At 39.2% G+C, this 24,731-nt stretch overlaps 1 protein-coding gene across 4 annotated transcripts in view; it reads left to right on the top strand.

Moving 5' to 3' along the window:
* LOC126190892 (protein enabled) overlaps positions 1-23,071 on the top strand; it is a 213,805-nt gene extending 190,734 nt beyond the window's left edge. For all 4 annotated transcript variants that reach the window (XM_049931503.1, XM_049931506.1, XM_049931505.1 and 1 more), the window contains 5 exons: positions 5,158-5,249; positions 8,173-8,636; positions 19,077-19,244; positions 19,971-20,226; positions 20,422-23,071. In XM_049931503.1, coding sequence (XP_049787460.1) covers positions 5,158-5,249; positions 8,173-8,636; positions 19,077-19,244; positions 19,971-20,226; positions 20,422-20,450 — 1,009 coding nt within the window. In that variant the 3' untranslated portion in view covers positions 20,451-23,071. The remainder of the gene's footprint in view (positions 1-5,157; positions 5,250-8,172; positions 8,637-19,076; positions 19,245-19,970; positions 20,227-20,421) is intronic.
* The last annotated feature ends 1,660 nt before the right edge of the window (positions 23,072-24,731 follow it).

Consider the following 24,731-nt stretch of genomic DNA (forward strand, 5'->3'; position numbering starts at 1 on the left):
AGAGCTAGTTGGCATATAAACTTGTATTACTGTGGTAGGTGTGGGCTTCATATTTATCTTACCTACACTAATGCATTCACTATGCTGTTTGTAGTAGTTTACCCGCACTCCCATATTTTCATTCATTACTACATGTACTCCTGTATTACCCCTATTTGATTTTGTATTTGTAACCCTGTATTCACCTGACCAGAGGTCTCGTTCCTCTTGCCACTGAACTTCACTAATTCCCACTATATCTAACTTTAACCTATCCATTTGCCTTTTTAAATTTTCTAACCTACCTGCCCAATTAAGGATCTGACATTCCACACTCCGATCCTTAGGATGCCAGTTTTGTTTCTGCTGACATCCTTCTAAGTAGTCCCCACCCGGAGATCCGAACGTGGGACTATTTTATTTCTGGAATGTTTTACCCAAGAGGGTGCTATCATCATTGAACCTTACGGTAAAGCTGCGTATCCTTGGGAGAAAGTACAGCTGTAGTTTCCCCTTGCTTTCAGCCATTCACAGTACCAGCATAGCAAAGCCATTTTTGTTGATGTTTTGAGGCCAGATCAGTCAGTCATCCAGACTGTTGCCCCTGAAACTGCTGAAAAGGCTGCTGCCCCCTCTTCAGGAACCACACATTTGTCTGGCCTCTCAACAGATACCCCCTCCATTGTGGTTGCACCTATGGTACAGCTGTCACTGAGGCACGCAAGCCTCCACACCAATGGCAAGGTCCATGGTTCGTGGAGGGGAGAGGATAGAGTACTCTCTGTAAAACCAAATCAGGATTCTATCCGGACCTAGTGACTTATTTGTTTTCAACTCTTTCAGTTTATTTTTGAACTTCGAGTGCAATTGCCGTTGGGAATATTTGCAAAAGATGTTATTTTGAGATGTTGTGCAACATCTTAAAATAAATCTTTTGCAAATATGCCCAACAGCAACTGCACATGAGATCGTATGTTTTTCTTGTATTACTCATTTGTATGAGCTTTCCTAAGCTTATTTTATCTGATGATGATTACTCAAAATTTGTCAAAATAAAGTTTTTAGCAATCAAGATGTTTTCATGGAATTAGCTCGTGGCAGACCTCATCAGTTGGGTGGCAGTAAATGATGTCCATTCATAGTTTAAGTAGGATGCTAACAACTACTTACCTGCTCTTTCTATCATAAATACTCTCCTAGCTTTCTCAGTGGATTTATTAACTTCACCAAAACTCAGACCCATGTATTCCATCTCACGAATAAACAAGAAGCTGAAACCCTTCAAATCATCTGGGAGGAATTTCTCTTGTACACTGTCTGACTCCAAAATATCTGTGAGTGACTCTGGACAGTATACTTACTTATAAGAACACTGTTTATTAAACATGAAACGAAAAGTGTCTGTCAGGAATAACGTAGTGCACAAGCTGACAGGTACCACATGGGAGAGCTCACCCAAGCACCATGAAAACAAACAACCTAGTGCTCTGTTACTCGTTGTTTAAAACCTACGCCGTATATAAACTCCCCTGGCATAGCCCTTCCTGAAATTAGGTGTAAGATAGCTGCTAAAGAGATTCTTGTGAACTGCTAGAGCTCTTACAGGAAAATCACAGCAAGCAAGGGCCTCAAAGTGGTGAGGAAATGTCAACATTGGAGAACTGGATGGTTTCAAAGAAAGAGCTTCCTCCTGGTCATTCAGAGAAGTGGACAAGATGGAAAGCACTCAACAGACTATGATCCAATACCTAAAGATACAAGATCAACATAAAAAAGTGGGGTTTTTCTGTGGACTCAGTTTTTTGCAGTTGTGGTGCTATGCAGTCTCTCAACCTTCTACTGCAGTGTTAATCTTCAGCCACATGCACAATGAGAGATCTGCTGAGGGTGACACCAAATGCACACAATATGGCCAATTTCTATTTGACCATTGTTTAAACTGATGTCAGTGATCGATTTTCTTTAGTTGATTATATACTTTGGACTTCTTACATTATAATAAATAAAATCATGATCATTAATATGTGTCACTGTATGACACCGTCAGTAAGGTCAGGCTTGTTTGTAACTACAAATGTAAAATACTTCCATTCTGTATGGGAATTTTTTGAGCAATTATTGTGAATTGAACCTGTTACCTCCACATCAACTGCCAATAAATCTATCCACCAGACCAGGGAGTCGGTGCATACTGTCCTTACATATATGATGGAAAAAGTCAGATATCTTTATTCCGGCTAAGATATTGGATTTCCAAATTTTTGATTAGCAGCTTGTCTCGAGAAGGACCTTCTCTTTCTGCTCTTTATTCCCAGTGTTTTCCAGGTAGCTCTATCACTGTCCTCAACTGACTTAAAAGTTGGTTGTGCGCACTAGGATATCATCTCTGAATTTCTGCAGTATCTTCCTCAACACTACTCCGGATAGTAATACCCCAAAATTCTTTCAATAAACTATTTCATGCAGTCAACTCGCTTCTTTCAGATGTTTGGTATATTATCTTGATACATGTGAGAATCTGTGTGTGTACATGTCTGCAAATACACTTAAGTGCAAGACATATTTCAATATTTAATAGTGTTGCCAATGGATTTGTAGAGATGGCTTGCTTTTGTATTATATTTAAAGAGCTCTCTCTCTCTCTCTCTCTCTCTCTCTCTCTTTCACTTCAAATTAATTGGGATAATCACTGGAGAACTAAGCTTCACTGAAGTTGCTAGTTGCCTGAGACAAGTCTTAACAAGGTATCTGAGTATACCTTTCAGTATCTTACATAATTTCATTTCGTTAATGAATTTGAATGAAAGTTTAATGTCACTGTTTACTATCACCAAACCCATACCTTTTTTTATAACCTTTCGTCGGAAGGTGCTGGTAGCAGTTAGCACCACTCCATGACCAGTAATAATTGAATTACTTCCCTAAAGTCTGACCACATAGGTTAATTATTATTTGACCTCTCTGTAGCTAATAGTACCACTGATGTGATAATTGGTAGGTTCAGGTCACGTTAATTCATAGCCTGACCTAGCTATTTAAGCATGTAAGACAGAAGTGCTGAACAGTTGCTCTGTTGACTAGCAATAGTTGGGTGTGTGTGGCTTCTAAATGATTTGTCACATCAGGATACCTGTGCAGTTAAGTATTATGTACAAAATTAAAGTCCCTTTGACATCTTCATAGTGCAATTTTTATAGCCTGGCTTTATTGAAATTTAATGTTTGTGATTAAATTTTGTTGTTTTGACATTTATGAAGTAAATATGTATATATTTAGGTTCCACATTTTCATTTTTCTTTTGTAGACCTCTATGTATGGAGGACTGAAATGCCTTAAAAATATGATTAAACACCATGCTATTCAAGAACCATTCTCTTGTCAAGAATTGTAATAATGAAAATTCAGATTGTACATAATAAACAGAAATTAGGAAAGGCAACTATTCACAAGTAACTAATTGATGCATGGTGCATAAAGGTCCCAATTTTTTTTTTTTTTTTTTTTTTTTTTTTTTTTTTTTTTTTTGGAATTTTACATGTCTCTTAATAAAAAGATGCAAATATATTTTTAAAAATATGCACCAAGAGGCATTGTGGGGGTGGGAAACAAGTTTTACTTGTGGGAATTCTGTTGCATTTTGGTGCGTGTGTTTTGAGGAAGTCACACACACATAAAAAGAAAGAGTAAAAATATATGTAAGATATACCGTCTGTGTGTATGTTTCAACTCTACGTGTAACTTTAAATTTCAGAAGTTTGTAAAATTTATTAATGAAAATTGAAATGTAGGAAATTTGTGTCCATAAAAAGGTTTCTTATGTCATAATTTGTGAATGTATACACATTTTTCCTTAACAGAATAAGAGACATTTAGCTTTGATGCAGTTTGTATGCAAATGAGTCTTTGTTATTGACCTTTTAATGACTTCAACAAGAAATACACATGGTCTATGTTCATGATAATTATGGTTTTTGCAAATGTTTGATAAGAACAAAATCTTATAAATATTTGATGCTGATGTGGAGTCCTGGTTTACTGAATTGAACAATGATAAGTTTACAAGCCACATTGAACAAAAAAATTATATTGTCACGGTTTTGTTAGATTGTCATTAGCTGAGATAAAAGTCGCCAAGAACGAGTTTTGGTCATTTGTAGTCTAAAAATGCAAGTCCTCAAAGATATGAGCAGTAAAACTCCATAGAACGACAGCTCCAGAGAACAAACAATACAATAGGTAGCACTCAGTATTAGCCGACATGTCACAAAATCACATCTGTAGCATATAAACGAGTGCAGTCTGTTGCTGGTGGCATGGCTCCTTTATTCTTTGCTGTTGCCATATGACTCGTTTCTGGCAGGCTGGTCATGTCGTCACAGTCCTGGCAGTGGTCTGTGAAGTTCAAGTGCACCTGGGATCTCATATGGTTTGTTTAAATCTTCCTCACAGTGAGACCAGAATTTAATATGCAGTAACTGTAATTTCAGATAAAGTAACTGGCACTTGCTTCAAGAAACTATCTGCATATCACAAGATCTGAACGGAAACTAAAGATCTCTGTTAAAACATTATACCTGCTTAACAGAACAGTTAACATAGGCATTGAAAAAGGACAAGAAAAAATTTGTGACAAGAAATGTAAGTAAAAGTAGGGTTTGTTGGTCAAGAGTTGAAATCTCTTTCCCATTTCACCTGATGGTGTTATTCTACTTACTTCAATTGCAGTTGTAGTATCCTTGCCTCATTTGGGCAGTCTCTCTCTCTCTCTCTCTCTCTCTCTCTCTCTCTCTCTCTCTCTCTCTCTCTCTCAAAATAGATCAAGTTTTTAGCTTTTGGATCATTAGTATTTTACATATATAGACCAAAGGTAAACATGTAAAAAATTCATAAGGGGGTTGTTGAAAGAAAAGTCCATTTGTGCTGTGAATCAGGAAGAGATATATATGCTACAGATAAGGATCAAAAAGCAATGGTGAGCTATAATCCATTGTTTGTGAAGAAGATTTCAACAATTACTGTGAAAGGATTAGGAAGTTAGAAAGATTTTTACTTAAGATTTAGAAGATATGTGTAATAAGCACAGAAATTCATTTTTGAAACCTGTTGCCTTTTGTTCTGTACTGATATATATTCATGAGCAGTGATGATAATGACAGCCAGATAAAATTTTCTTGACAGGACAATGACAAGGGAAGATGTAGCAATCATTCAAGAAAGAAGAATGTCAACACAACAGCCACAACAAGAACAGCAACAACAACGACAACAGCGTAAGTGTTACTAATTCTTTATTTTTTTTCCATTGCAGATGATTATTTTGAGTACCTCAGAGCATGACACCACTGGCTGTTCAGATTGCATCTATCACAACCAGTTTCACAGTCAGTGTAATAATAGAAGACCTTAAATCACATGTCTTGCTCTGCCATTTTAAAATAGCCATTGTGACTTCATTTGTATGTTTCATCCTTCTTTATGGAATTGAAAATATATAGCCTGTTTACTTGTAGAAATGTTGCCTCTGGTGTGCCACTCAGAGCTATTATTTCATTACTTTCTATTTTTTTTTTGTGTACATACATAATGCACACAGAATAGATCATCTGGGCCATATATGGAGCTGGAGTGTTCATAGTGCTTCTTCATGAGAGAGAGAGAGAGAGAGAGAGAGAGAGAGAGAGAGAGAGAGAGGTGTACATTGGTAAGACACTGGACTTGCATTTGAGAGGACAGTGGCTCAAATACTGATCTAGCCATCCAGGATGATTTTTGTGAAATAAACACGGCCAAATTCTTTCTCCAGCCTTAGCATTTATTCCTTTTCCAGTGATCTTGTGTGTTAAACCCTAATAATTCTTCCATTCTGCACAAGAAAAGTGAAACAAGTTACACATATGCAGACAAAGCTACATTTTATTGAATGGGCGTGAAAAGTCACTAGCAAAATTGTTCATTTTATGAGGGTAAGGTACTTGATCTGGTAATGATAAACTGTTTAGTGTAGGTCAAAATAGTCCATGTTTTTTGACAGTCCCCTTTTTGGTCAGTGTGCTTTGTCCAACCTTTTCCCGTGAGTAGCTTCCATGCCTGAAACTGAGTTGTTTGATGGTTGGGAAATAACCACCCTTGGATTCCATAAGCTTGTCATCAGACTCAGATGTTGTTTTAGCCACAAAATTCTTTAGTTTGGGTAGGTAGACATCAGAAAATGCCAAATCTGTTGAATAGGGTGGGTTTAGATGAAACTGCACTCTGCAGTGAGACATTTTTAAAACTTCTTGACAGAATAAAGTTGTTTACTGAACTGGGACTTGAATCTTTATCCTTGCCTTTGCAGGTTTTGCTTTTTCCAGCTGAGCCATCTAGGCACAACTCACAACCCACATTCACCGAGTCAGTTCTACCAGTACCCCTCAGTTTTCTTTTCGCCCATGTACTATTTGGCAGTGGACTATATGTTACTTTAGATACACCTTACTTGTGAAGGATTTGCATAAATGTTTTATTTTAAAAACAGTTCATAAACTATTGTGTTTTGACCTTCTGGAGATTTGGATGTAGTGCAATGGAACAACTGTCTCGTGCATAACATATGTTGAGAGGTATTCCCGAATTCATTTACAGTGTCAGTCATAAAAATATTTATATTGGATTAATATTATGGTGACCTGTTGATGATAAGGTTGTACACAAGCTCAAGATTGGAGAAGAAAATTGGCCACCTACTTTCAAAGGAATAATCATGATATTTGCTTTAAGTGACACAGGGAAATCACAGAAAACATAAAGCTAGATGAAAAACTGGCGATTTGAACCAGCTATCTCCCGAACGTGAGCCCAGTGTCTTAAGACTGCACAAGTTCGCTAATTTGAATGTACGGTATCTACTCAGAAACAATAAAATTGTTTTACGAAGGCCTTACTGTAGATAAAATTCAATGTATCTTTCCGTACTGATACATTGATGCAACTGAATTTCATGTAAATCGTCTGAAGTGCTTTACACAACTCACATGAAATTCGCATTTAAAGAGGACCACCTGCTAGTTTTGCTTATATATTTTCCCAACAAAGTTGAAGACGTGTAAGACAACAGACACATGAATCACTTAAGTGCATATCTACAGAAATCATTTAAATAAAAATCTCATATTATTTTGTTTTGATAACTTTCTTGATAGTTTCTGATGTTGTGTATTATTTTTATGAAGTTCTTAACTATTTATTTTTATGATATCTCCAACACAGTGTTCATGCAGAGTGCAAGTAGATCAAAATGTGCAGTATTTGAAGTTTTACTTTAATGAGATTTTCTGCAGAAACTAAAAATATTAAGCACCAGTGAGTAATTAAGCCATAGGCCTCTTTCAGCTGGTTGACTGCTGTCTGTAAGGCGATATAAGGAGCGAACTATGGTCGTGGGACATGTGATGAGCATGTCACTAATCCCTCCAATCATTATTGCCAGTAGATGAACCCTGAGGATGCTGCTGCTTCTTTATTTGGCCTCATGAGGCCTATGGACACTTTTCCAGATCTCTCTACTTCAGGAGAAATCTGAGGATGTACCGAGAATCAAACATGGGTTCTTCTGCACTGAAGCCAGTGACACTAACCATTTGGCTACGCAGGAGGTCAAGTAGTAAGATCCAAACAAAAAGAGGAAAACAACTGCAGTTTAATTTTCTGGAGCACTTTCGTGTGTTACCAGTCCCTGATGATTTTACCCGTTATTTATGAATATGTTTAAAAATGACATTATGTAACACTGTAAGCTGCAGTTAAAGATATTCTTTAATATTTTAATGCTTTTGGAAGAAGCTTGTGGTGTTGCATGATGATATTTCTGAAGCTCATCAAAGCTGTGGAACACAACAGACAATAAATATTTTGGATATATGAATATGTTCTTTATGCTTTTCACAAACAGTTTCATATATCGGTGTAACACACCTAAAATTAGAAAAAATACTTTCTTTATAATGGGTATGTAACACCAGATGCAGACACGTTTTGTAGTCTCAGTGCAGCCTTTTGGGTTTCCATTAAAATAACTTATATATACTGATACAATCTAATGTGGACATAAAATATTTAGTAGAGGAAGTTTAGTTATTCCATTAGAAATATTTATTGTAAATTAATTATGTTATCTTTAATATTGTACTATTCACACGTTTTCAACCTCAACAGTTGTCGGTGGCGGTTCTTCACCAGGAAGCTCTTCACCCAGTAGCACTGGTGGGCCGCCTCCTTGTCAACCACCACAGCCCCCACATCCTCCTGGGTCTGGTCTTCCTCCGGGTCACCATAGGGCATCATCTGCGCCGCCGGCTCCTCAGCCCCAACCACCTCAGGTGGTTCTCCAACAGCAGACACCTCCCGGTGGTGCTCCACCAATTACGACTGTTGGCGGCCCACCTGCACCTCCCCCAGCACCACCTGCTCCCCCCGCACCACCTTGTCCTCCATGGCTGGGTGGTGGTTTACCTTCCTCAAATGTGCCACCAGCTCCTCCTGCACCCAGTGCCGCACCACCTCCACCACCACCACCTCCAGCTCCGAATGTCACACGATCTTCTAGCAATGATGGGCAAGAACAGGGATCGTCTCTTGCTGCCCAGCTTCAAAGTGCTAAGCTACGCCGTTCGAGCAAGGTAATTTATCCTCTTGAAAGTTTAGCTGAAGCTTATTGTTCATTTTAAGTCTGTTTTTCATTTATGTGATGCTCTGTAGGGAAGGAAAAAATGCTGTATTTCATCAAGTTGCCCAACTTACATTTTTATATCTCAAGTGCTGAAATCTGTATTTTTCTCATAGGAACAACTTCATAGTTAGTGCTCCTACCAGAGATATTAATATTTGTAATAGGTTTCTGCTTGGTGCTTTCTTCAGACTATGTACCCAAAGACAGACAACACCTATTTTCACCTTCTCCCTTTGCCAGTGGTGACAAAACAGTAACCCACATACAGTCCTCTCAGTTATGTACCCTATACAGGCATATTTAGGAATCTTATCTTCCTACACTACAAAAGAAAGGTTTTTTTTGTCCACAAAGGAATAACCTTATCTATTTAGACAGCTGAACAACCCCTTAATCTCTGTTACATCATGCACTCTCTCTCTCTCTCTCTCTCTCTCTCTCTCTCTCTCTCTCTCTCTCGCACGCGCGCGCACACACACCCGGTGCTGTCACCTCTGAGCCCTTCATCAGTGTCTGGATATGATTAACTTTTGAACAGAAAAAAAATTTAATTTCTGTTCATCTACATCAGTTCTGAAGTGCTTCATTAATAACTTTCACATCTCGGTTGCATTTAGATATGAGTGCAGGCACTGTCACAAAATGTGTTAAGGAAATTAAGTTCGTGCACACCTTGAACTGAGACACACTCTACGACAGCATTCTAATTGAATGAATATCTTCAGTTTTTGTCAAAGCTGAGAAATACTTTGCAACATTTCTGAATATGTGGTGGACCCAAGTGCTTGTAATAACATACTAAAACCTTTAGATTTTTGTGGGTACTACTCAATTTGCTCCTGTTTTGTAGCATATTTCATTAATAAGTATAAACTGCTAAAATCAAGTTATTCTGTTGGAACACACTATATGTTCATGGAGTAACACAATCTTTATTTGGGGTGGTGCCTACAAACTCATACGACTCGGATTTGATTCACTTTTCAATTTCTAGTTGTTTTGTTCTCCTTTGATGGAACTCTCAAAAAGGAGTTCTCTTATATCTTAACACAAAAACCCCGAACAAAACAGTATACACACATATTTCTTGAAGTTTCCCTGGCAAATTGAATATTCCTTCGTATTCTAGCCATACGTCTGGGATATTACTTATTCTTGTTCAAATATTTCAGCTGACAACCTTACAACCATTACCAAGCTGAATCGCAAGATTTTTAAATAACTTAAGGGGAGATGAGACTTACCAAATCCTCTCATGACTTCCTGGCAAACTGCTTGGGATTTTCTTGGCCTGTTACGCATACAGCGCCTTATGTTACGCATACAGCGAGTGTGCAAGGGTTGGCTACATTGTTTTCTGTGACAAATGAAGCGCTAAGAGTGCGGAACATCGTCTCTTTGCTGTTTACCGTTTCGAATTAGTTCAGTGTTACGCCTGTTGTTGGTAGTATTATACTTCTTGTGTGAAGCATTGTTCTGGTTACGATGCTACGTTTTAGTAACCGTGTATATAAGAAGAGGAAGAACGTAGGGAAAAGAAAATTAACACTAATACCAAGTTACGATACTACAATTACTGAAACAGTGCGTTCTTCTGCTAAGCAACACATGGCCGGCCATAGCCCTGTGACATCTTCTAGCAATAAGCTGACTGGTGGAAGTGACAGATTTCGTGATTATGTTAGTGACACTGTACAAGCACTAAGAAATATATGCAATAAAACCAATTTTTCATGACTTAGCACAGCCAGAATTGTTACACAAATGTTTACACGGAAAGATGCAGAATCCTAATGAGAGTGTAAACAATTTGATTTGGAAAGTGATTCCTAAAAGGGTGTTTGTAAGCATAAAAACACTGCACTTTGGCATTTATGATGCAATAGCAACCTACAACCAAGGGAACAGTGTGAAGTGTGAAGTTCTGAAGGCATTAGGATTTACAGCTGGGGTGAACACTGTACGAGCACTAAGAAATATTGACAGATAAAGGATAAGAGGAGCAGAAAGAAGAGAAAGGCATATGAAGTATGATGGAACAACAGGCCAGAAAAGAAGGCAGAAGAGGAAGCTTTAGGAGGATGCAGAAGAAGACCCTGATAATCCATCCTATAGTGCAGGAATGTATTGAGAAACTTTGATAGCCATTTCAGGTAAATTAGAATTTTTCAAATTTAAGGAACATTTTCTCAAAATCCACTCAAGCTAGAGAAATGAAATTTTTATACAGCACTCCTAGTGGTCAAACTTACATTGTAACACAGCCATTTGGCAATATGTTCAGTAGTTTCATTTCAGTTTATTTATAAAGCAATTATTTGTAAAAAAAATTGGGTCATTAATAAAAAAAATAATTGGAAGGAAACTAGAAAAGATACTCCAAAATCCCTCTGTCATAGCTGCAATACTAAACCACTCTATATGTAAAAAAAATTCAAATTTTTCTATTTGGTAGTTTATTCATAAATGTTCCTCAAACTTAGTGATTTTAACATGGGCAGCATAGGCACCTCCGGCTCCCCTTAACACAATTCTGTGAATTAAAGCTGCGAGTATCAGAGATAATACTGTTGATAACAAGTATGTCAGTTGTAAGTCAAATTTTATATGTCTAAGAGAAAAACAAAGTACCGGTATGAAATGAGCTTTGAGATACAAATGTGTCGATAGGGAACATTTGTTGTGAACGAGCCTTAATATAGATGATGAGACTTACCAAACAAAAGTGCTGGCAGGTCGATAGACACACAAACAAACACAAACATACACACAAAATTCAAGCTTTCACAACAAACGGTTGCTTCATCAGGAAAGAGGGAAGGAGAGGGAAAGACGAAAGGATGTGGGTTTTAAGGGAGATGGTTTCTCCCTTAAAACCCACATCCTGTATATGTGTGGATAGATATGTGTGTGTGTGCGAGTGTATACCCGTACTTTTTCCCCCCTAAGGTGAGTCTTTCCGCTCCCGGGACTGGAATGACTCCTTACCCTCTCCCTTAAAACCCACATCCTTTCGTCTTTCCCTCTCCTTCCCTCTTTCCTGATGAGGCAACAGTTTGTTGCGAAAGCTTGAATTTTGTGTGTATGTTTGTGTTCGTTTGTGTGTCTGTCGACCTGCCAGCACTTTCATTTGGTAAGTCACATCATCTTTGTTTTTAGGTATATTTTTCCTACGTGGAATGTTTCCTTCTATTAGAACCATATATATATATAAGCGCTGGCAGGTCGATAGACACACAAACAAACACAAACATACACACAAAATTCTAGCTTTCGCAACCAACGGTTGCCTCGTCAGGAAAGAGGGAAGGAGAGGGAAAGACAAAAGGATTTGGGTTTTAAGGGAGAGGGTAAGGAGTCATTCCAATCCCGGGAGCGGAAAGACTTACCTTAGGGGAAAAAAGGACAGGTATACACTCGCGCGCACACACACACATATCCATCCGCATAGCCACAGACACAAGCAGACATTTGTAAAGGCAAAGAGTTTGGGCAGAGATGTCAGTCAGGGCGGAAGTACAGAGGCAAAGATGATGTTGAAAGACAGGTGAGGTATGAGCGGCGGCAAATTGAAATTAGAAATTAGCGGAGATTGAGGCCTGGCGGATAGCGAGAAGAGAGGATATGCTGAAGGGCAAGTTCCCATCTCCGGAGTTGTGACAGGTTGGTGTTAGTGGGAAGTATCCAGATAACCCGGACGGTGTAACACTGTGCCAAGATGTGCTGGCCGTGCACCAAGGCATGTTTAGCCACAGGGTGATCCTCATTACCAACAAACACTGTCTGCCTGTGTCCATTCATGCGAATGGACAGTTTGTTGCTGGTCATTCCCACATAGAACGCTTCACAGTGTAGGCAGGTCAGTTGGTAAATCACGTGGGTGTTTTCACACGTGGCTCTGCCTTTGATCGTGTACACCTTCCGGGTTACAGGACTGGAATAGGTGGTGGTGGGAGGGTGCATGGGACAGGTTTTGCACCGGGGGCGGTTACAGGGGTAGGAGCCAGAGGGTAGGGAAGGTGGTTTGGGGATTTCATAGGGATGAACTAAGAGGTTACGAAGGTTAGGTGGACGGCGGAAAGACACTCTTGGTGGAGTGGGGAGGATTTCATGAAGGATGGATCCATGATGGATGGAACCACAACACCCCAATTCAGTAGTTAACCTTTCCTCCAAACCTCTCTCTCTATCCGAAACCTCTGTCCTATCCAAAGGCCTCACCTTCAGCCCCACTCCCAGATTTAACCAAACAGCCCTCGTCAAAGATTTACTGTCCTACACCCGTACTCTCTGCTGGAAATATCACTATGCCACGAAGAAAAATGATCCTAATCCTACTCCTAATGATCCAACTCCCCAAGACACTGTCCAAATTGAACCATGCCTGGAACAGTTCCGTCCTCCGTCACAGCGGGACCCATCTCCTCTTCCTCAAAATCACCCTCTCCTAACCTTCCAGGAATTTCTGACTTCCAGCCTTGCCTCTCAATCCTTCTTAAAAAACCTTAATCCTACTCCCAACATCACCACTGCTGAAGCCCAGGCTATCCGTGATCTGAAGGCTGACTGATCCATCGTCATTCTTCCGGCGGACAAGGGTTCCACGACTGTGGTACTTGATTGTCGGGAGTATGTGGCTGAGGGACTGCGTCAGCTTTCAGACAACACTACTTACAAAGTTTGCCAAGGTAGTCCCATTCCTGATGTCCAGGCGGAGCTTCAAGGAATCCTCAGAACCTTAGGCCCCCTACAAAACCTTTCACCTGACTCCATCAACCTCCTGACCCCACCAACACCCCGCACCCCTACCTTCTACCTTATTCCCAAAATACACAAACCCAATCATCCCGGCCGTCCCATTGTAGCTGGTTACCAAGCCCCCACAGAACGCATCTCTGCCTACGTAGATCAACACCTTCAACCCATTACATGCAGTCTCCCATCCTTCATCAAAGACACCAACCACTTTCTCGAACGCCTGGAATCCCTACCCAGTCTGTTACCCCCGGAAACCATCCTTGTAACCATTGATGCCACTTCCTTATACACAAATATTCCGCATGTCCAGGGCCTCGCTGCGATGGAGCACTTCCTTTCACGCCGATCACCTGCCACCCTACCTAAAACCTCTTTCCTCATTACCTTAGCCAGCTTCATCCTGACCCACAACTTCTTCACTTTTGAAGGCCAGACATACCAACAATTAAAGGGAACAGCCATGGGTACCAGGATGGCCCCCTCGTACGCCAACCTATTCATGGGTCGCTTAGAGGAAGCCTTCTTGGTTACCCAGGCCTGCCAACCCAAAGTTTGGTGCAGATTTATTGATGACATCTTCATGATCTGGACTCACAGTGAAGAAGAACTCCAGAATTTCCTCTCCAACCTCAACTCCTTTGGTTCCATCAGATTCACCTGGTCCTACTCTAAATCCCATGCCACTTTCCTTGACGTTGACCTCCACCTGTCCAATGGCCAGCTTCACTCGTCCGTCCACATCAAACCCACCAACAAGCAACAGTACCTCCATTATGACAGCTGCCACCCATTCCACATCAAATGGTCCCTTCCCTACAGCCTAGGTCTTCGTGGCAAACGAATCTGCTCCAGTCCGGAATCCTTGAACCATTACACCAACAATCTGAAAACAGCTTTTGCATCCCGTAACTACCCTCCCGACCAGGTACAGAAGCAAATAACCAGAGCCACTTCCTCATCTCCTCAAACCCGGAACCTTCCACAGAAGACCCCCAAAAGTGCCCCACTTGTGACAGGATACTTTCCGGGACTGGATCAGATTCTGAATGTGGCTCTCCAGCAGGGATACGACTTCCTCAAATCCTGCCCCGAAATGAGATCCATCCTTCATGAAATCCTCCCCACTCCACCAAGAGTGTCTTTCCGCCGTCCACCTAACCTTCGTAACCTCTTAGTTCATCCCTATGAAATCCCCAAACCACCTTCCCTACCCTCTGGCTCCTACCCTTGTAACCGCCCCCGGTGTAAAACCTGTCCCATGCACCCTCCCACCACCACCTACTCCATTCCTGTAACCCGGAAGGTGTACACAATCAAAGGCAGAGCCACGTGTGAAAGCACCCACGTGATCTACCAACTGACCTGCCTACACTGTGATGCATTCTATGTGGGAATGACCAGTAACAAACTGTCCATTCGCATGAATGGACACAGGCAGACAGTGTTTGTTGGTAATGAGGATCACCCTGTGGCTAAACATGCCTTGGTGCACGGCCAGCACAAATTGGCACAGTGTTACACCGTCCGGGTTATCTGGATACTTCCCACTAACACCAACCTATCACAACTCCGGAGATGGGAACTTGCCCTTCAGCATATCCTCTCTTCTCGCTATCCGCCAGGCCTCAATCTCCGCTAATTTCTAATTTCAATTTGCCGCCGCTCATACCTCACCTGTCTTTCAACATCATCTTTGCCTCTGTACTTCCGCCCCGACTGACATCTCTGCCCAAACTCTTTGCCTTTACAAATGTCTGCTTGTGTCTGTGTACATGCGGATGGATATGTGTGTGTGTGCGAGTGTATACCTGTCCTTTTTTCCCCTAAGGTTAGTCTTTCCGCTCCCGGGATTGGAATGACTCCTTACCCTCTCCCTTAACACCCAAATCCTTTTGTCTTTCCCTCTCCTTCCCTCTTTCCTGACGAGGCAACCGTTGGTTGCGAAAGCTAGAATTTTGTGTGTATGTTTGTGTTTGTTTGTGTGTCTATCGACCTGCCAGCGCTTTTGTTTGGTAAGTCTCATCATCTTTCTTTTTAGATATATTTTTCCCACGTGGAATGTTTCCCTCTATTATATATATATATATAATCTGTCGAAGATATTTAGCATACATCAAGTCATGGAACAAAGATCATCATATGTTTTCATCGTGTTAACAATGTCGAATATTGTACCAGAAAGTGATGATTTGCAGATAGCATTAATTTCTTGTTTTCATTTGAAAAAATGTGCTGCAGATTCGCATCGAATGCTTGTCGAGGCATATGGTGGTCATGCTCTATCAGAAGCTACGTGCAAAAGATGGTTTCAACGGTTCAGAAATAATGATTTTGATGTAAGAAATGAAGAACGTGGAAGACCACCAAAAAAGTTCGAAGACGCCGAATTCCAAGGAATATTGGATGAAGATGATACTTTGCGTCAGAAGCAAATGGCAGCAATGCTAAATGTTGCACAACAAACAATTTTTGACCATTTGAAAGCTATGGGAAAGATCCAAAAGTGTGGAAAATGGGTGCCACATGAATTGAATGAAAGACAGATGGAAAACTGAAAAACCATTTGTCAAATTTTGCATCGAATTGTTACTGGCAATGAAAAATGGATTTATTTAAAGAATCCTAAATGGGAAAAATTGTGGGTTAATCCAGGACAACCATCAACATCGACTGCAAAACCAGATTGATTCGGCAAGAAGACAATGCTCTGTGTTTGGTGGGATCAGAAAGGTGTGGTGTATCATGAGCTTCTAAAACCCGGTGAAACTGTGAATACTAATCGCTACAGAAAACAAATAATCAATTTGAACTATGCATTGATCGAAAAAAGACCATAATGGGCCAGAAGACATGGCAAAGTAATTTTTTACACGACAATGCACCTGTACACAAAGCAAAACTGGTTCAGGATACAATCAAAACACTTGGCTGGGAGTTGCTACCCCACCTGCCGTATTCACCCGACTTGGCCCCTTCTGACTACCATTTGTTTTCATCAATGAGACACACATTGGCTGAGGAACACTTCAATTCCTACGAAGAAGTCAAAAATTGGGTGTCTGATTGGTTTGCTTCAAAAGACGAACATTTCTATTCCCGTGGTGTCCACAAATTGCCAGAAAGGTGGTCCAAATGTATAGAAAGCAATGGTCAGTACTTTCAATAAAATGTTTTTACTTTTCAATTCAAAATTAGTGTTTCATTTTCACAAAAAAAAAAAAAAAGGTCATTTCATACCAGTACACCTGGTAAGTGCAGAGTCATGAAACCTGCAGTGCTTATGAAGTATGTGGTTGATTATTATGCATGGCATATGTTGGAATGCCAGGCAGTGAGGCAGTTGGAATAATATTTCCACTGAGAGCGCAAACATGAAATGAGGGGTTTACATAGTTTTTCGAGCTGGGAAAACTCATCTCTTTGGATCAAGTTGTTTGCCAATTGTATATCCACAGCTTCCTTGACCAGTGAATCCAAATAGGATGAGGCTCTGGCCAATATCTTACTTGCTTATAATCCATGGAATGGATGCAGATTTATTGGGCTCTAAGAGGTGGGTGTATTGCTGGTGTTCAAAGCAACATTCTTGTGCAGTGTGTATTGTTTGTCATATGTAACTTTTACCACACTCTCAACAAATTACATATGTACCCAGCCTTCCTAAAAGCAGCTCATCTTTCACAGATCCCAGAAAAGCTGCCATCTCGGCCAGTGGAAGGAAGATCACATCCACTTCATGCTTTTTTATTATTCACGCACTTTACAAAAACATTTCCCACATATGCTAGAAAAGCCATACACTTCTCTCTTCTTGATTAAACAGCCAACCGGTTGTACAAAAATATTAGGTAAATTGACTTAGGTTTCAGCACCTACTGGGGGTGTCTTCCTCAGAATGAACAGTTGCTAAATACTATATAATAATACATAGAAAATCAGGTACAACAAAAAACACATTAAACAAGATGACAATTTTCATGATGCACAGTGTTTACTTACAATCAATTATATTGCTAAAAAAGCAATAGTCAGAATTTTCAGCAGCTATGCTGAATTCAAAGGTAAAACAAAATGTTGCTCAAAACTCTGACTATTGCTTTTTAGCAATGTAATTTTACGAAAGTAACATTTGTGTGCCATGAAAATTGTCCTCTTGGTTAATGTGTTTTTTGTCATACCTAATTTTCTATGTATTATTTTATAGTATTTAGCAGCTGTTCATTATGAGGAAGACACCCCTAATAGGTGTTGAAACCTAGATCAATGTACCTAACATTTTTGTGCAACAGGTTGGCTGTTTAATCAAGAAGAGAGAAGTGTATGGCCTTTCTATCATATGTGGGAAATGTTTTTGTAAAGTGCGTGAATAATAAAGAAGCATAAAATGGATGTGATCTTCCTTCCACTGGCCAAGATGGCAGCTTTTCTGGGATCTGTGAAAGATGAGCTGCTTTTACGGAAGGCTGATGTATATGAAATTCCTTGAGAGTGTGGTAAAAGGTACATAGGACAGACAATACACACTGTACAAGATCAATGCACTGAACACCAGCTATACACCCACTTTCTACAGCCCAATAAGTCTGCAGTGGCTGAAAGTCTTACTTCCACTCATCCTATTGGAATACAATGGTCAAGGAAGCTATGGAAACACAATTTGCAGACAAACTTCTCAACTGACAGCATTTTCAGCCCGACAAATCGTGGAAATTCCTCAGTTCACGTCTGAGCTCTCAAAGGAAATGTTCTAAGTCTTTGCTGCCTGGCATTCCAACATATGCTATCCATAATAATCAGTAACATACTTCATGAGCATTATATTTTTGCTGGCTCTGTGCTCGTTTTGTTTTACTCTTAGACACGTAAAGTTTTTTCTACAGTTGATGCTCGCTACCAACAGTCTTTATCTCCAACGCTTGCACATTTACTCTGCGGTATTGTGTGAAGTGATTTACAAATTGTGCAACTCAGCTTGAGAATGGCTATAAGGTTTTAGCCAAAACATTGAACCATAATTAATAATATCCCAAATACATTCCTGGAAGATGATAGAATCATATACACACAGTCCACGCCAAGTAACAAGCCCGAGCTGTCAAATTCATAGGCATTTACGTTGACTGTTCCAACACTGTCTGGTTAAAGGCAATATAACTTTCTAAGTATGTATGTGTCGGCAGATAGAAATTGCCAATTTTTGGTACTTATTAAGTTTTGAGCATAATGTGTACAAGTAAAGTTTGTTGATTTATGAATGTTAACATCAATTCAACATTATCCGTAACAGATCCGTTGTCGTAACCTATGTGTATGTAGTGAAAAAAAAAATTGTGATAGAGACCTGTCCCGTTTACAAGAGGTACTTGAATTCCTCACTCCCCACAACCTTTGAAATTCATTTAAATCAGAGGGACATATATTGCCATTCCAGTCTTGAGATGTCTAGTTAACAAGAAACATTAATTTATTGCCTGACACAGATTTATTATAGGTAGAGGCACTAATGTCCTTTTTAAGTTGCTTAGAAGAGGGCAGCCCTGGCATGGTTTGTCAGCAGTGATCAAACTTTGTTTTTACAGAATAGTTTTTCTTGGCAGAGTAAAAGATCAGAGTCGTTTACTTCTGTTAACAGCAATCAGCTGAAAACAGTGGATCAAGTACCAGTAGCAGTGGTAGCAGTAACTATGGAACTATTGGGCGCAGTGGCATGGCCAGCATGACTAGTATGATGGATGAGATGGCAAAGACACTGGCTCGCCGCAGGAAAGCTGTTGAGAAGAAAGAGCCTGCTGAAGCCCAGGTACATTTGGACACATAATGTAAATGAGATATCTCTCGTAATGAAGTGTGGAATATTGTAGCAGAAATAATAATAATAATCATCATCATCATCATCATCATCATCATCATCATCATTGGGGACATGTGCTAATAGTGCAACTTCTTTTCCATTTGTATGTTATATTGTTTCTAGTGACAATGAGAGGTAATGGAAATGATTTTTATTTCACCTACCTCATTTAATTATTGTGTGTAAGTTGAATAGCAAATTTCAACAGGATTGAAGTGATAGCACAACTAGCATCCAACATTTCTTGTGTGCATACTGTCTTGCTATTGGTGTAATAGAGTAAAAATAATAATAATAAAACTTTTCTTGCCAGTTTGTTGGATACTATGACATAGGAACTAGTTCTAACTGTGCCATGGGAATAATTGATAGAATTTTCAGTTAAGTAGGTAAGGTTTGAACGTCAGATAGGAAGCAGAGGCTTGTGGGGAGAAAAGAAATAAATAGGAGACATAAATTTCATCTAATGAGTACAGGGTTGTTGATTGAACTTTTTATCCTCATGCTGTGCAAGGCACATCAAGGCACATGTTTGTTTTCTTACCATATCACTAGTTGTCTTTGAGAAGGTGTGTGTGTGTGTGTGTGTGTGTGTGTGTGTGTGTGTGTGTGTGTGTGTGTGTGTTTGTCTTTGTAGTATAGATCCTGGTTATATACATACAAAAATATTTTCAGGATAGTGATGCTAGTCAGGACAAAAAGTCGTGGGACAAAAGTGCTGGCAATGGAAAATTTGCCAATGGTTCTGGCTCAGAATCACCGAAGCCATCTAGAAAACGCTTCGGATCCTCTTCAGAAGAACAAGGAATGAAAGTTAATGGCGTACAAGAAGGCACAGGCACTGGCTGCACTGACCTAGAGAGCTTGAAACAAGAAATACTTAGAGAAATGAAGAAGGAAATGAACAAAATGAAGCAAGATATAATAGATGGTAAGACCAGCATTCCACATATATGCACATTAGTTCTCTCTCTCTCCTCTTCTCTTCTCTCCCCCCTCCCCCCCCCCCCCCACCCCCTCCACCCCAAATGCAAATGGTTAACACATGAAGATGTAATTGATTTTAATTGCTAAAGTTAACAGTATGTATAAAAACATAAAGCTGTTACTTTTTTTAATGTTTCAGCTTTGAGACAGGAGCTTAACAGAAGATAATGGCCGCTACTTAAAAAGTCTCCAAGTTCCTAAGCCAGGTCGTTTGGTGCTCCCCTCTCTTCCACACCCTTTGTCGATTTGGCTTTTTGCGGCCTATGTCGCAGAGTTAATCACTGCTTCTTGGTATGTGGCCAACATATGTTGGAGGAAGAGGCAGTTGTATCATTTCTCTACAGGCTCAGTGCTGTTCCCCCATACTCCAGCCATATAAATTCCAAGTGATTAGTAGTATATGTAAAAGTGGAAAATATTTAATGGTGATAATATTCAGTCTGCTGCAGTATGAGAAACAATTTCAGTCAAACTTGCATACTATTTACTTTCCATATTTTTTACACAAAGTATTTGTTTACATTTCAGTACTGATATTTATTTTTAATGTGAATAAATGTATTGTAACATTCACTGTGTGTTTTGGTTGTATCATGGATTTTCTGCTTCAATGGGAACATGTGTCTGATATTTACTCTTTTTTGTAGACTGTTGAAATCTCATTGCAAATAAATATTGTGGGATGTGGCACGTATGTTCATACTTCAAAAAAGAAAAAAATAGAATTGTTTCCTAAAAAACAAAAAAAGAGCGACAGACATAATTAAATGCTTGCAGGACCTTGCAGGGTTATATCAGGTTTGTCCATTGCCACTCAACGTAGATTAAGGCAGTGGTCAGCATTGCATCTGTCCACAATCAGTAAGCACCACTGCAGTGTCACTATTACAGATTGGTTTCATTGTAGCAAATATTATATATTAATGTTGCCATGCTCCTCTCTCTGTGTGTGTGTGTGTGTGTGTGTGTGTGTGTGTGTGTGTGTGTGTGTGTGTGTGTGTGTGCGTGCGTGTGCGTGCGCGTGCGAACGCGCACGTTGTGAGCTCTGTTGATGAAAGCAGAGGGGAGGATTGGTGTATTTCATCCAGTATTCATTGTTTTTTATGTAACTGCCCCAAAAGACTTGTGAAGATGTGTATCTTTCACACCTACAAAACAGCACAAGCTTGTTTTCTGAAATTTGTACAGTAGTATTACAGAATATTCAATGATCTCACTATGTTTTATGTGAGTTGACTGTTGGCTGAGTACATATAGCCTTGATTGTGAAATAAGTATCACCAAAAAATTTTGCGCATACTCAACAGTAGCTTCCTCTTGATACTGTCTGTTAAGACGTATAAATAAATATATATATATGATCATCAGTGTTTATAAGTAAATATGTTTGCTGGATAAATGTGTAAAGGATAATTTACTGAAAAGATAATGTAAAATTTCGAATTTTACTGTGTGAGTGTGTGTAAAAGATATAGTTATGGATTTACAGCCATTTTTACATTCACTATTAGGCAACCATACTGCAGCTGGATCATTTCTGTTGATAAATACCTCTGCATATTCATTACATCGTACAAACAAAAATCCTACTTCTGGAGCAGTTTCAGGCCTTTAATTTATTCCTTGCAGGTTCCAAGGAACTACTCAGAAGATGTAAAAGAGAAAATGGCTGTAGCTTTGTTTGTACTGTATAGGTGTGTGTAAATGTGCTGTATTAATTGTCTAAGATGACAATTGGGCTCTTGCAGTTTAAGTTGATGCTGTTTTTATTGCAATTTATTCATAGTGCAGTCAGTGTATATGTGTGAGTGTGTGTATATAATATAATATAATATGGTTTTGACAGGCAGCAATCAGGCGCATGGATTTATTTGCATTTATTTAACAGCGTTTACATTTAGGTACATAAGTGTATTATATAAACAGCAGCATTATTTAAAACTAAAGGACATTCCGGAGAGAGCAGTCATTCCTTAGTGATGTCCAGAGTCATAGGAATTTGTATTGACATGGAACTGAAAACATTTGAAAATAAAAAGTTTTTGAAGTGATCAGTTATTACATTTAGACTAATCATGAAATTTATTTATTTTATATAGCATTGTAACTGATTATAATATGCTCAAGAATTTACTGTGGTACATGCCTTGTGAAATTATTACAAACCTATTTGATACCAATCCCCATTTTTCAGTTAAGGGCTGATTGTTTTACTTTTGTATAACAACATACTGTAGTTTGTAAACACGTGTAGTATATAATTTCTGTGAATATTGTTTGAATTATAAAAACCGAAACTGTTTCGTTTCAGTATTATTAAAAATAAAAAACCATACTAGACAGACAAAATTAAGAAGTACCACTAGCTACAAAAAATTGCCACCGAATGACTGTGCTTCCAGCAGGTGTCTCCTGTGGTAAGTCTTGGTGGTTGTCAGCACACAAATTTTTGTACGATATATATTCTAATTTCTGTGAGTCAATAACATTTCTCAGAGGATAAAATGATTTGTGTTATGTCACCCTGTTATTTGAGAATGTTTCTTTAAGCACAAAGGAAGTTGTAGAAAATCATTTTTGATATCTCTTCTATATTTGTAAAAAAATAATGTTTTAATTGAAACATCTAAGACATTTAGAAATTGTTTTTAATATTATTTGTTAATATATTTATTTTACTTTTTTTGTTAATACCTGTAATTTATGCCAAATATATTTTGACTGTGTGAAATATTCTTGGACTGTATATTTGTAGCAGTGTTCTTTGTTTATATGCAAACTTTATTAAATAAAGTCAGATCAGTAGACAAATGTACAAGATTATTTCATCTACCCAGCAAGCTTTTTCATGTGGGGCTGATGCAGTCTTAGGTTGCTTACCCTCAGTTATTGTTCTTACTCGATGTAATAAATGTCTCTCGATTTTAATATATATATAATATGTACATGAAAAATCTTTTTTGAGTTGGGGCCAATTGGTTCAGATGTTTTTCGAATGGGAAATTGAAGTGGAGATTAACAGCCAAAATTCTTTTAATCTACATCGTTTGTAATTGTCTAGCAAGACTGAAGGAATGAGGGTTGGCTTCTTCTTCTCCCTTCTTCTTCTCTCTCTCTCTCTCTCTCTCTCTCTCTCTCTCTCCAGCTCTCTCCTATTTTTATTTCAGAAATAAAAAGCAAATGTTCATAGATCTGTCCTCCTCTTGCTCAGTATCTGGAAATATTAGTAGATGCCTATAGAAATGTTGAAAGACTTCCCCAATTGTCAACAGAGGTTATACCACAATCTGTTTCTTTGTGTGCTAACAGACAATTTGAAGAATTTAGGAGAATTGTTCTAAACACTATTAACATACCCCACTGAAGAATCCAAACAAATCAAGTCTTTCTGATTATTATCTGGATGCTCATTATGATCTGAGGTACAAGACCAGTGTTGAGGCACAGACTCAGTTTTCAGTGACTGAGAGTCTGTCGAAATAAGGGTGTTGTAGAGGCTAATGCAGGCTGTTCCATCTCTGCCCCTTGGGGCATGGGTGCCTGCAAACATTTGCAGAGCAGTTACCAGGCAGACACAGATGGCAGGCTTTCCAGTGCAGTCAGATGCACACAGTGCCACTCACTGATGTCACAAAACACTTACGTTACTTAATTATGACCCTTCAAGGGAAGAGTCTACTAATTACAGACTTGCAGGATGAAATTAATGCATTCATGGACAAGCTGATTCTATTTGAAGGGCATTTTGGTGGAGGAAACATAACTCTTTTTTTTAAATGCCTTTCAACTCCACAGTTACCTCCAGGCACCTATTTCATGGTTTATCAACAAAACATTGTGCAACTTCAACAGAGTTTTGAGACAAGTCAAAACCCTTCGAATTTGGCAGTTTTCTCATGAACAGGAGCAGCAACATAAGGGCAAGCATTGTCGTGAAGAAGTTTGGCACTTTCAGTGTTAATGCTGTGACGTTTGTCACAAAGGGCACAACGCAACTTAACCAAAGTTTTAATGTAGGCTGCAGCATTCACAGAGGTCCAGCATGCAGCATAGTTCCCCAAAACACCCCATGCATATCCCAGAACACATTGTCACATGTGCTTTCCTAGCAGATTGAATCACTTAGAATTCTTGTCTTGCTGGGGAATCAGCATATCTCCATTCCATAGAGGCCTGCTTGCTTTCAGGCATATAGGTATACACCCATGACTCACCACCAGTGATGAGTCCTTTCAGAAAGTCATGCCCTTTAGTGGCATAAGACGTTAAGTGATCCAAGCTTGTCATTATTCGACTGCCCTTGTGGTTGTCTATCAGGTTCGTAGACACCCAGCGAGTCCTAAGAGTCCTAACTTTACAAAATTTCACCATGTCATGAACATTATTGTACACTGCACCATAGGAAATGTTGAATTACTGTGATGATTTTCACACCTGGCCATTCAAAAT

The sequence above is a fragment of the Schistocerca cancellata genome, chromosome 6 (assembly GCF_023864275.1).
Source record: "Schistocerca cancellata isolate TAMUIC-IGC-003103 chromosome 6, iqSchCanc2.1, whole genome shotgun sequence".
Lineage (NCBI taxonomy): Eukaryota > Metazoa > Arthropoda > Insecta > Orthoptera > Acrididae > Schistocerca > Schistocerca cancellata.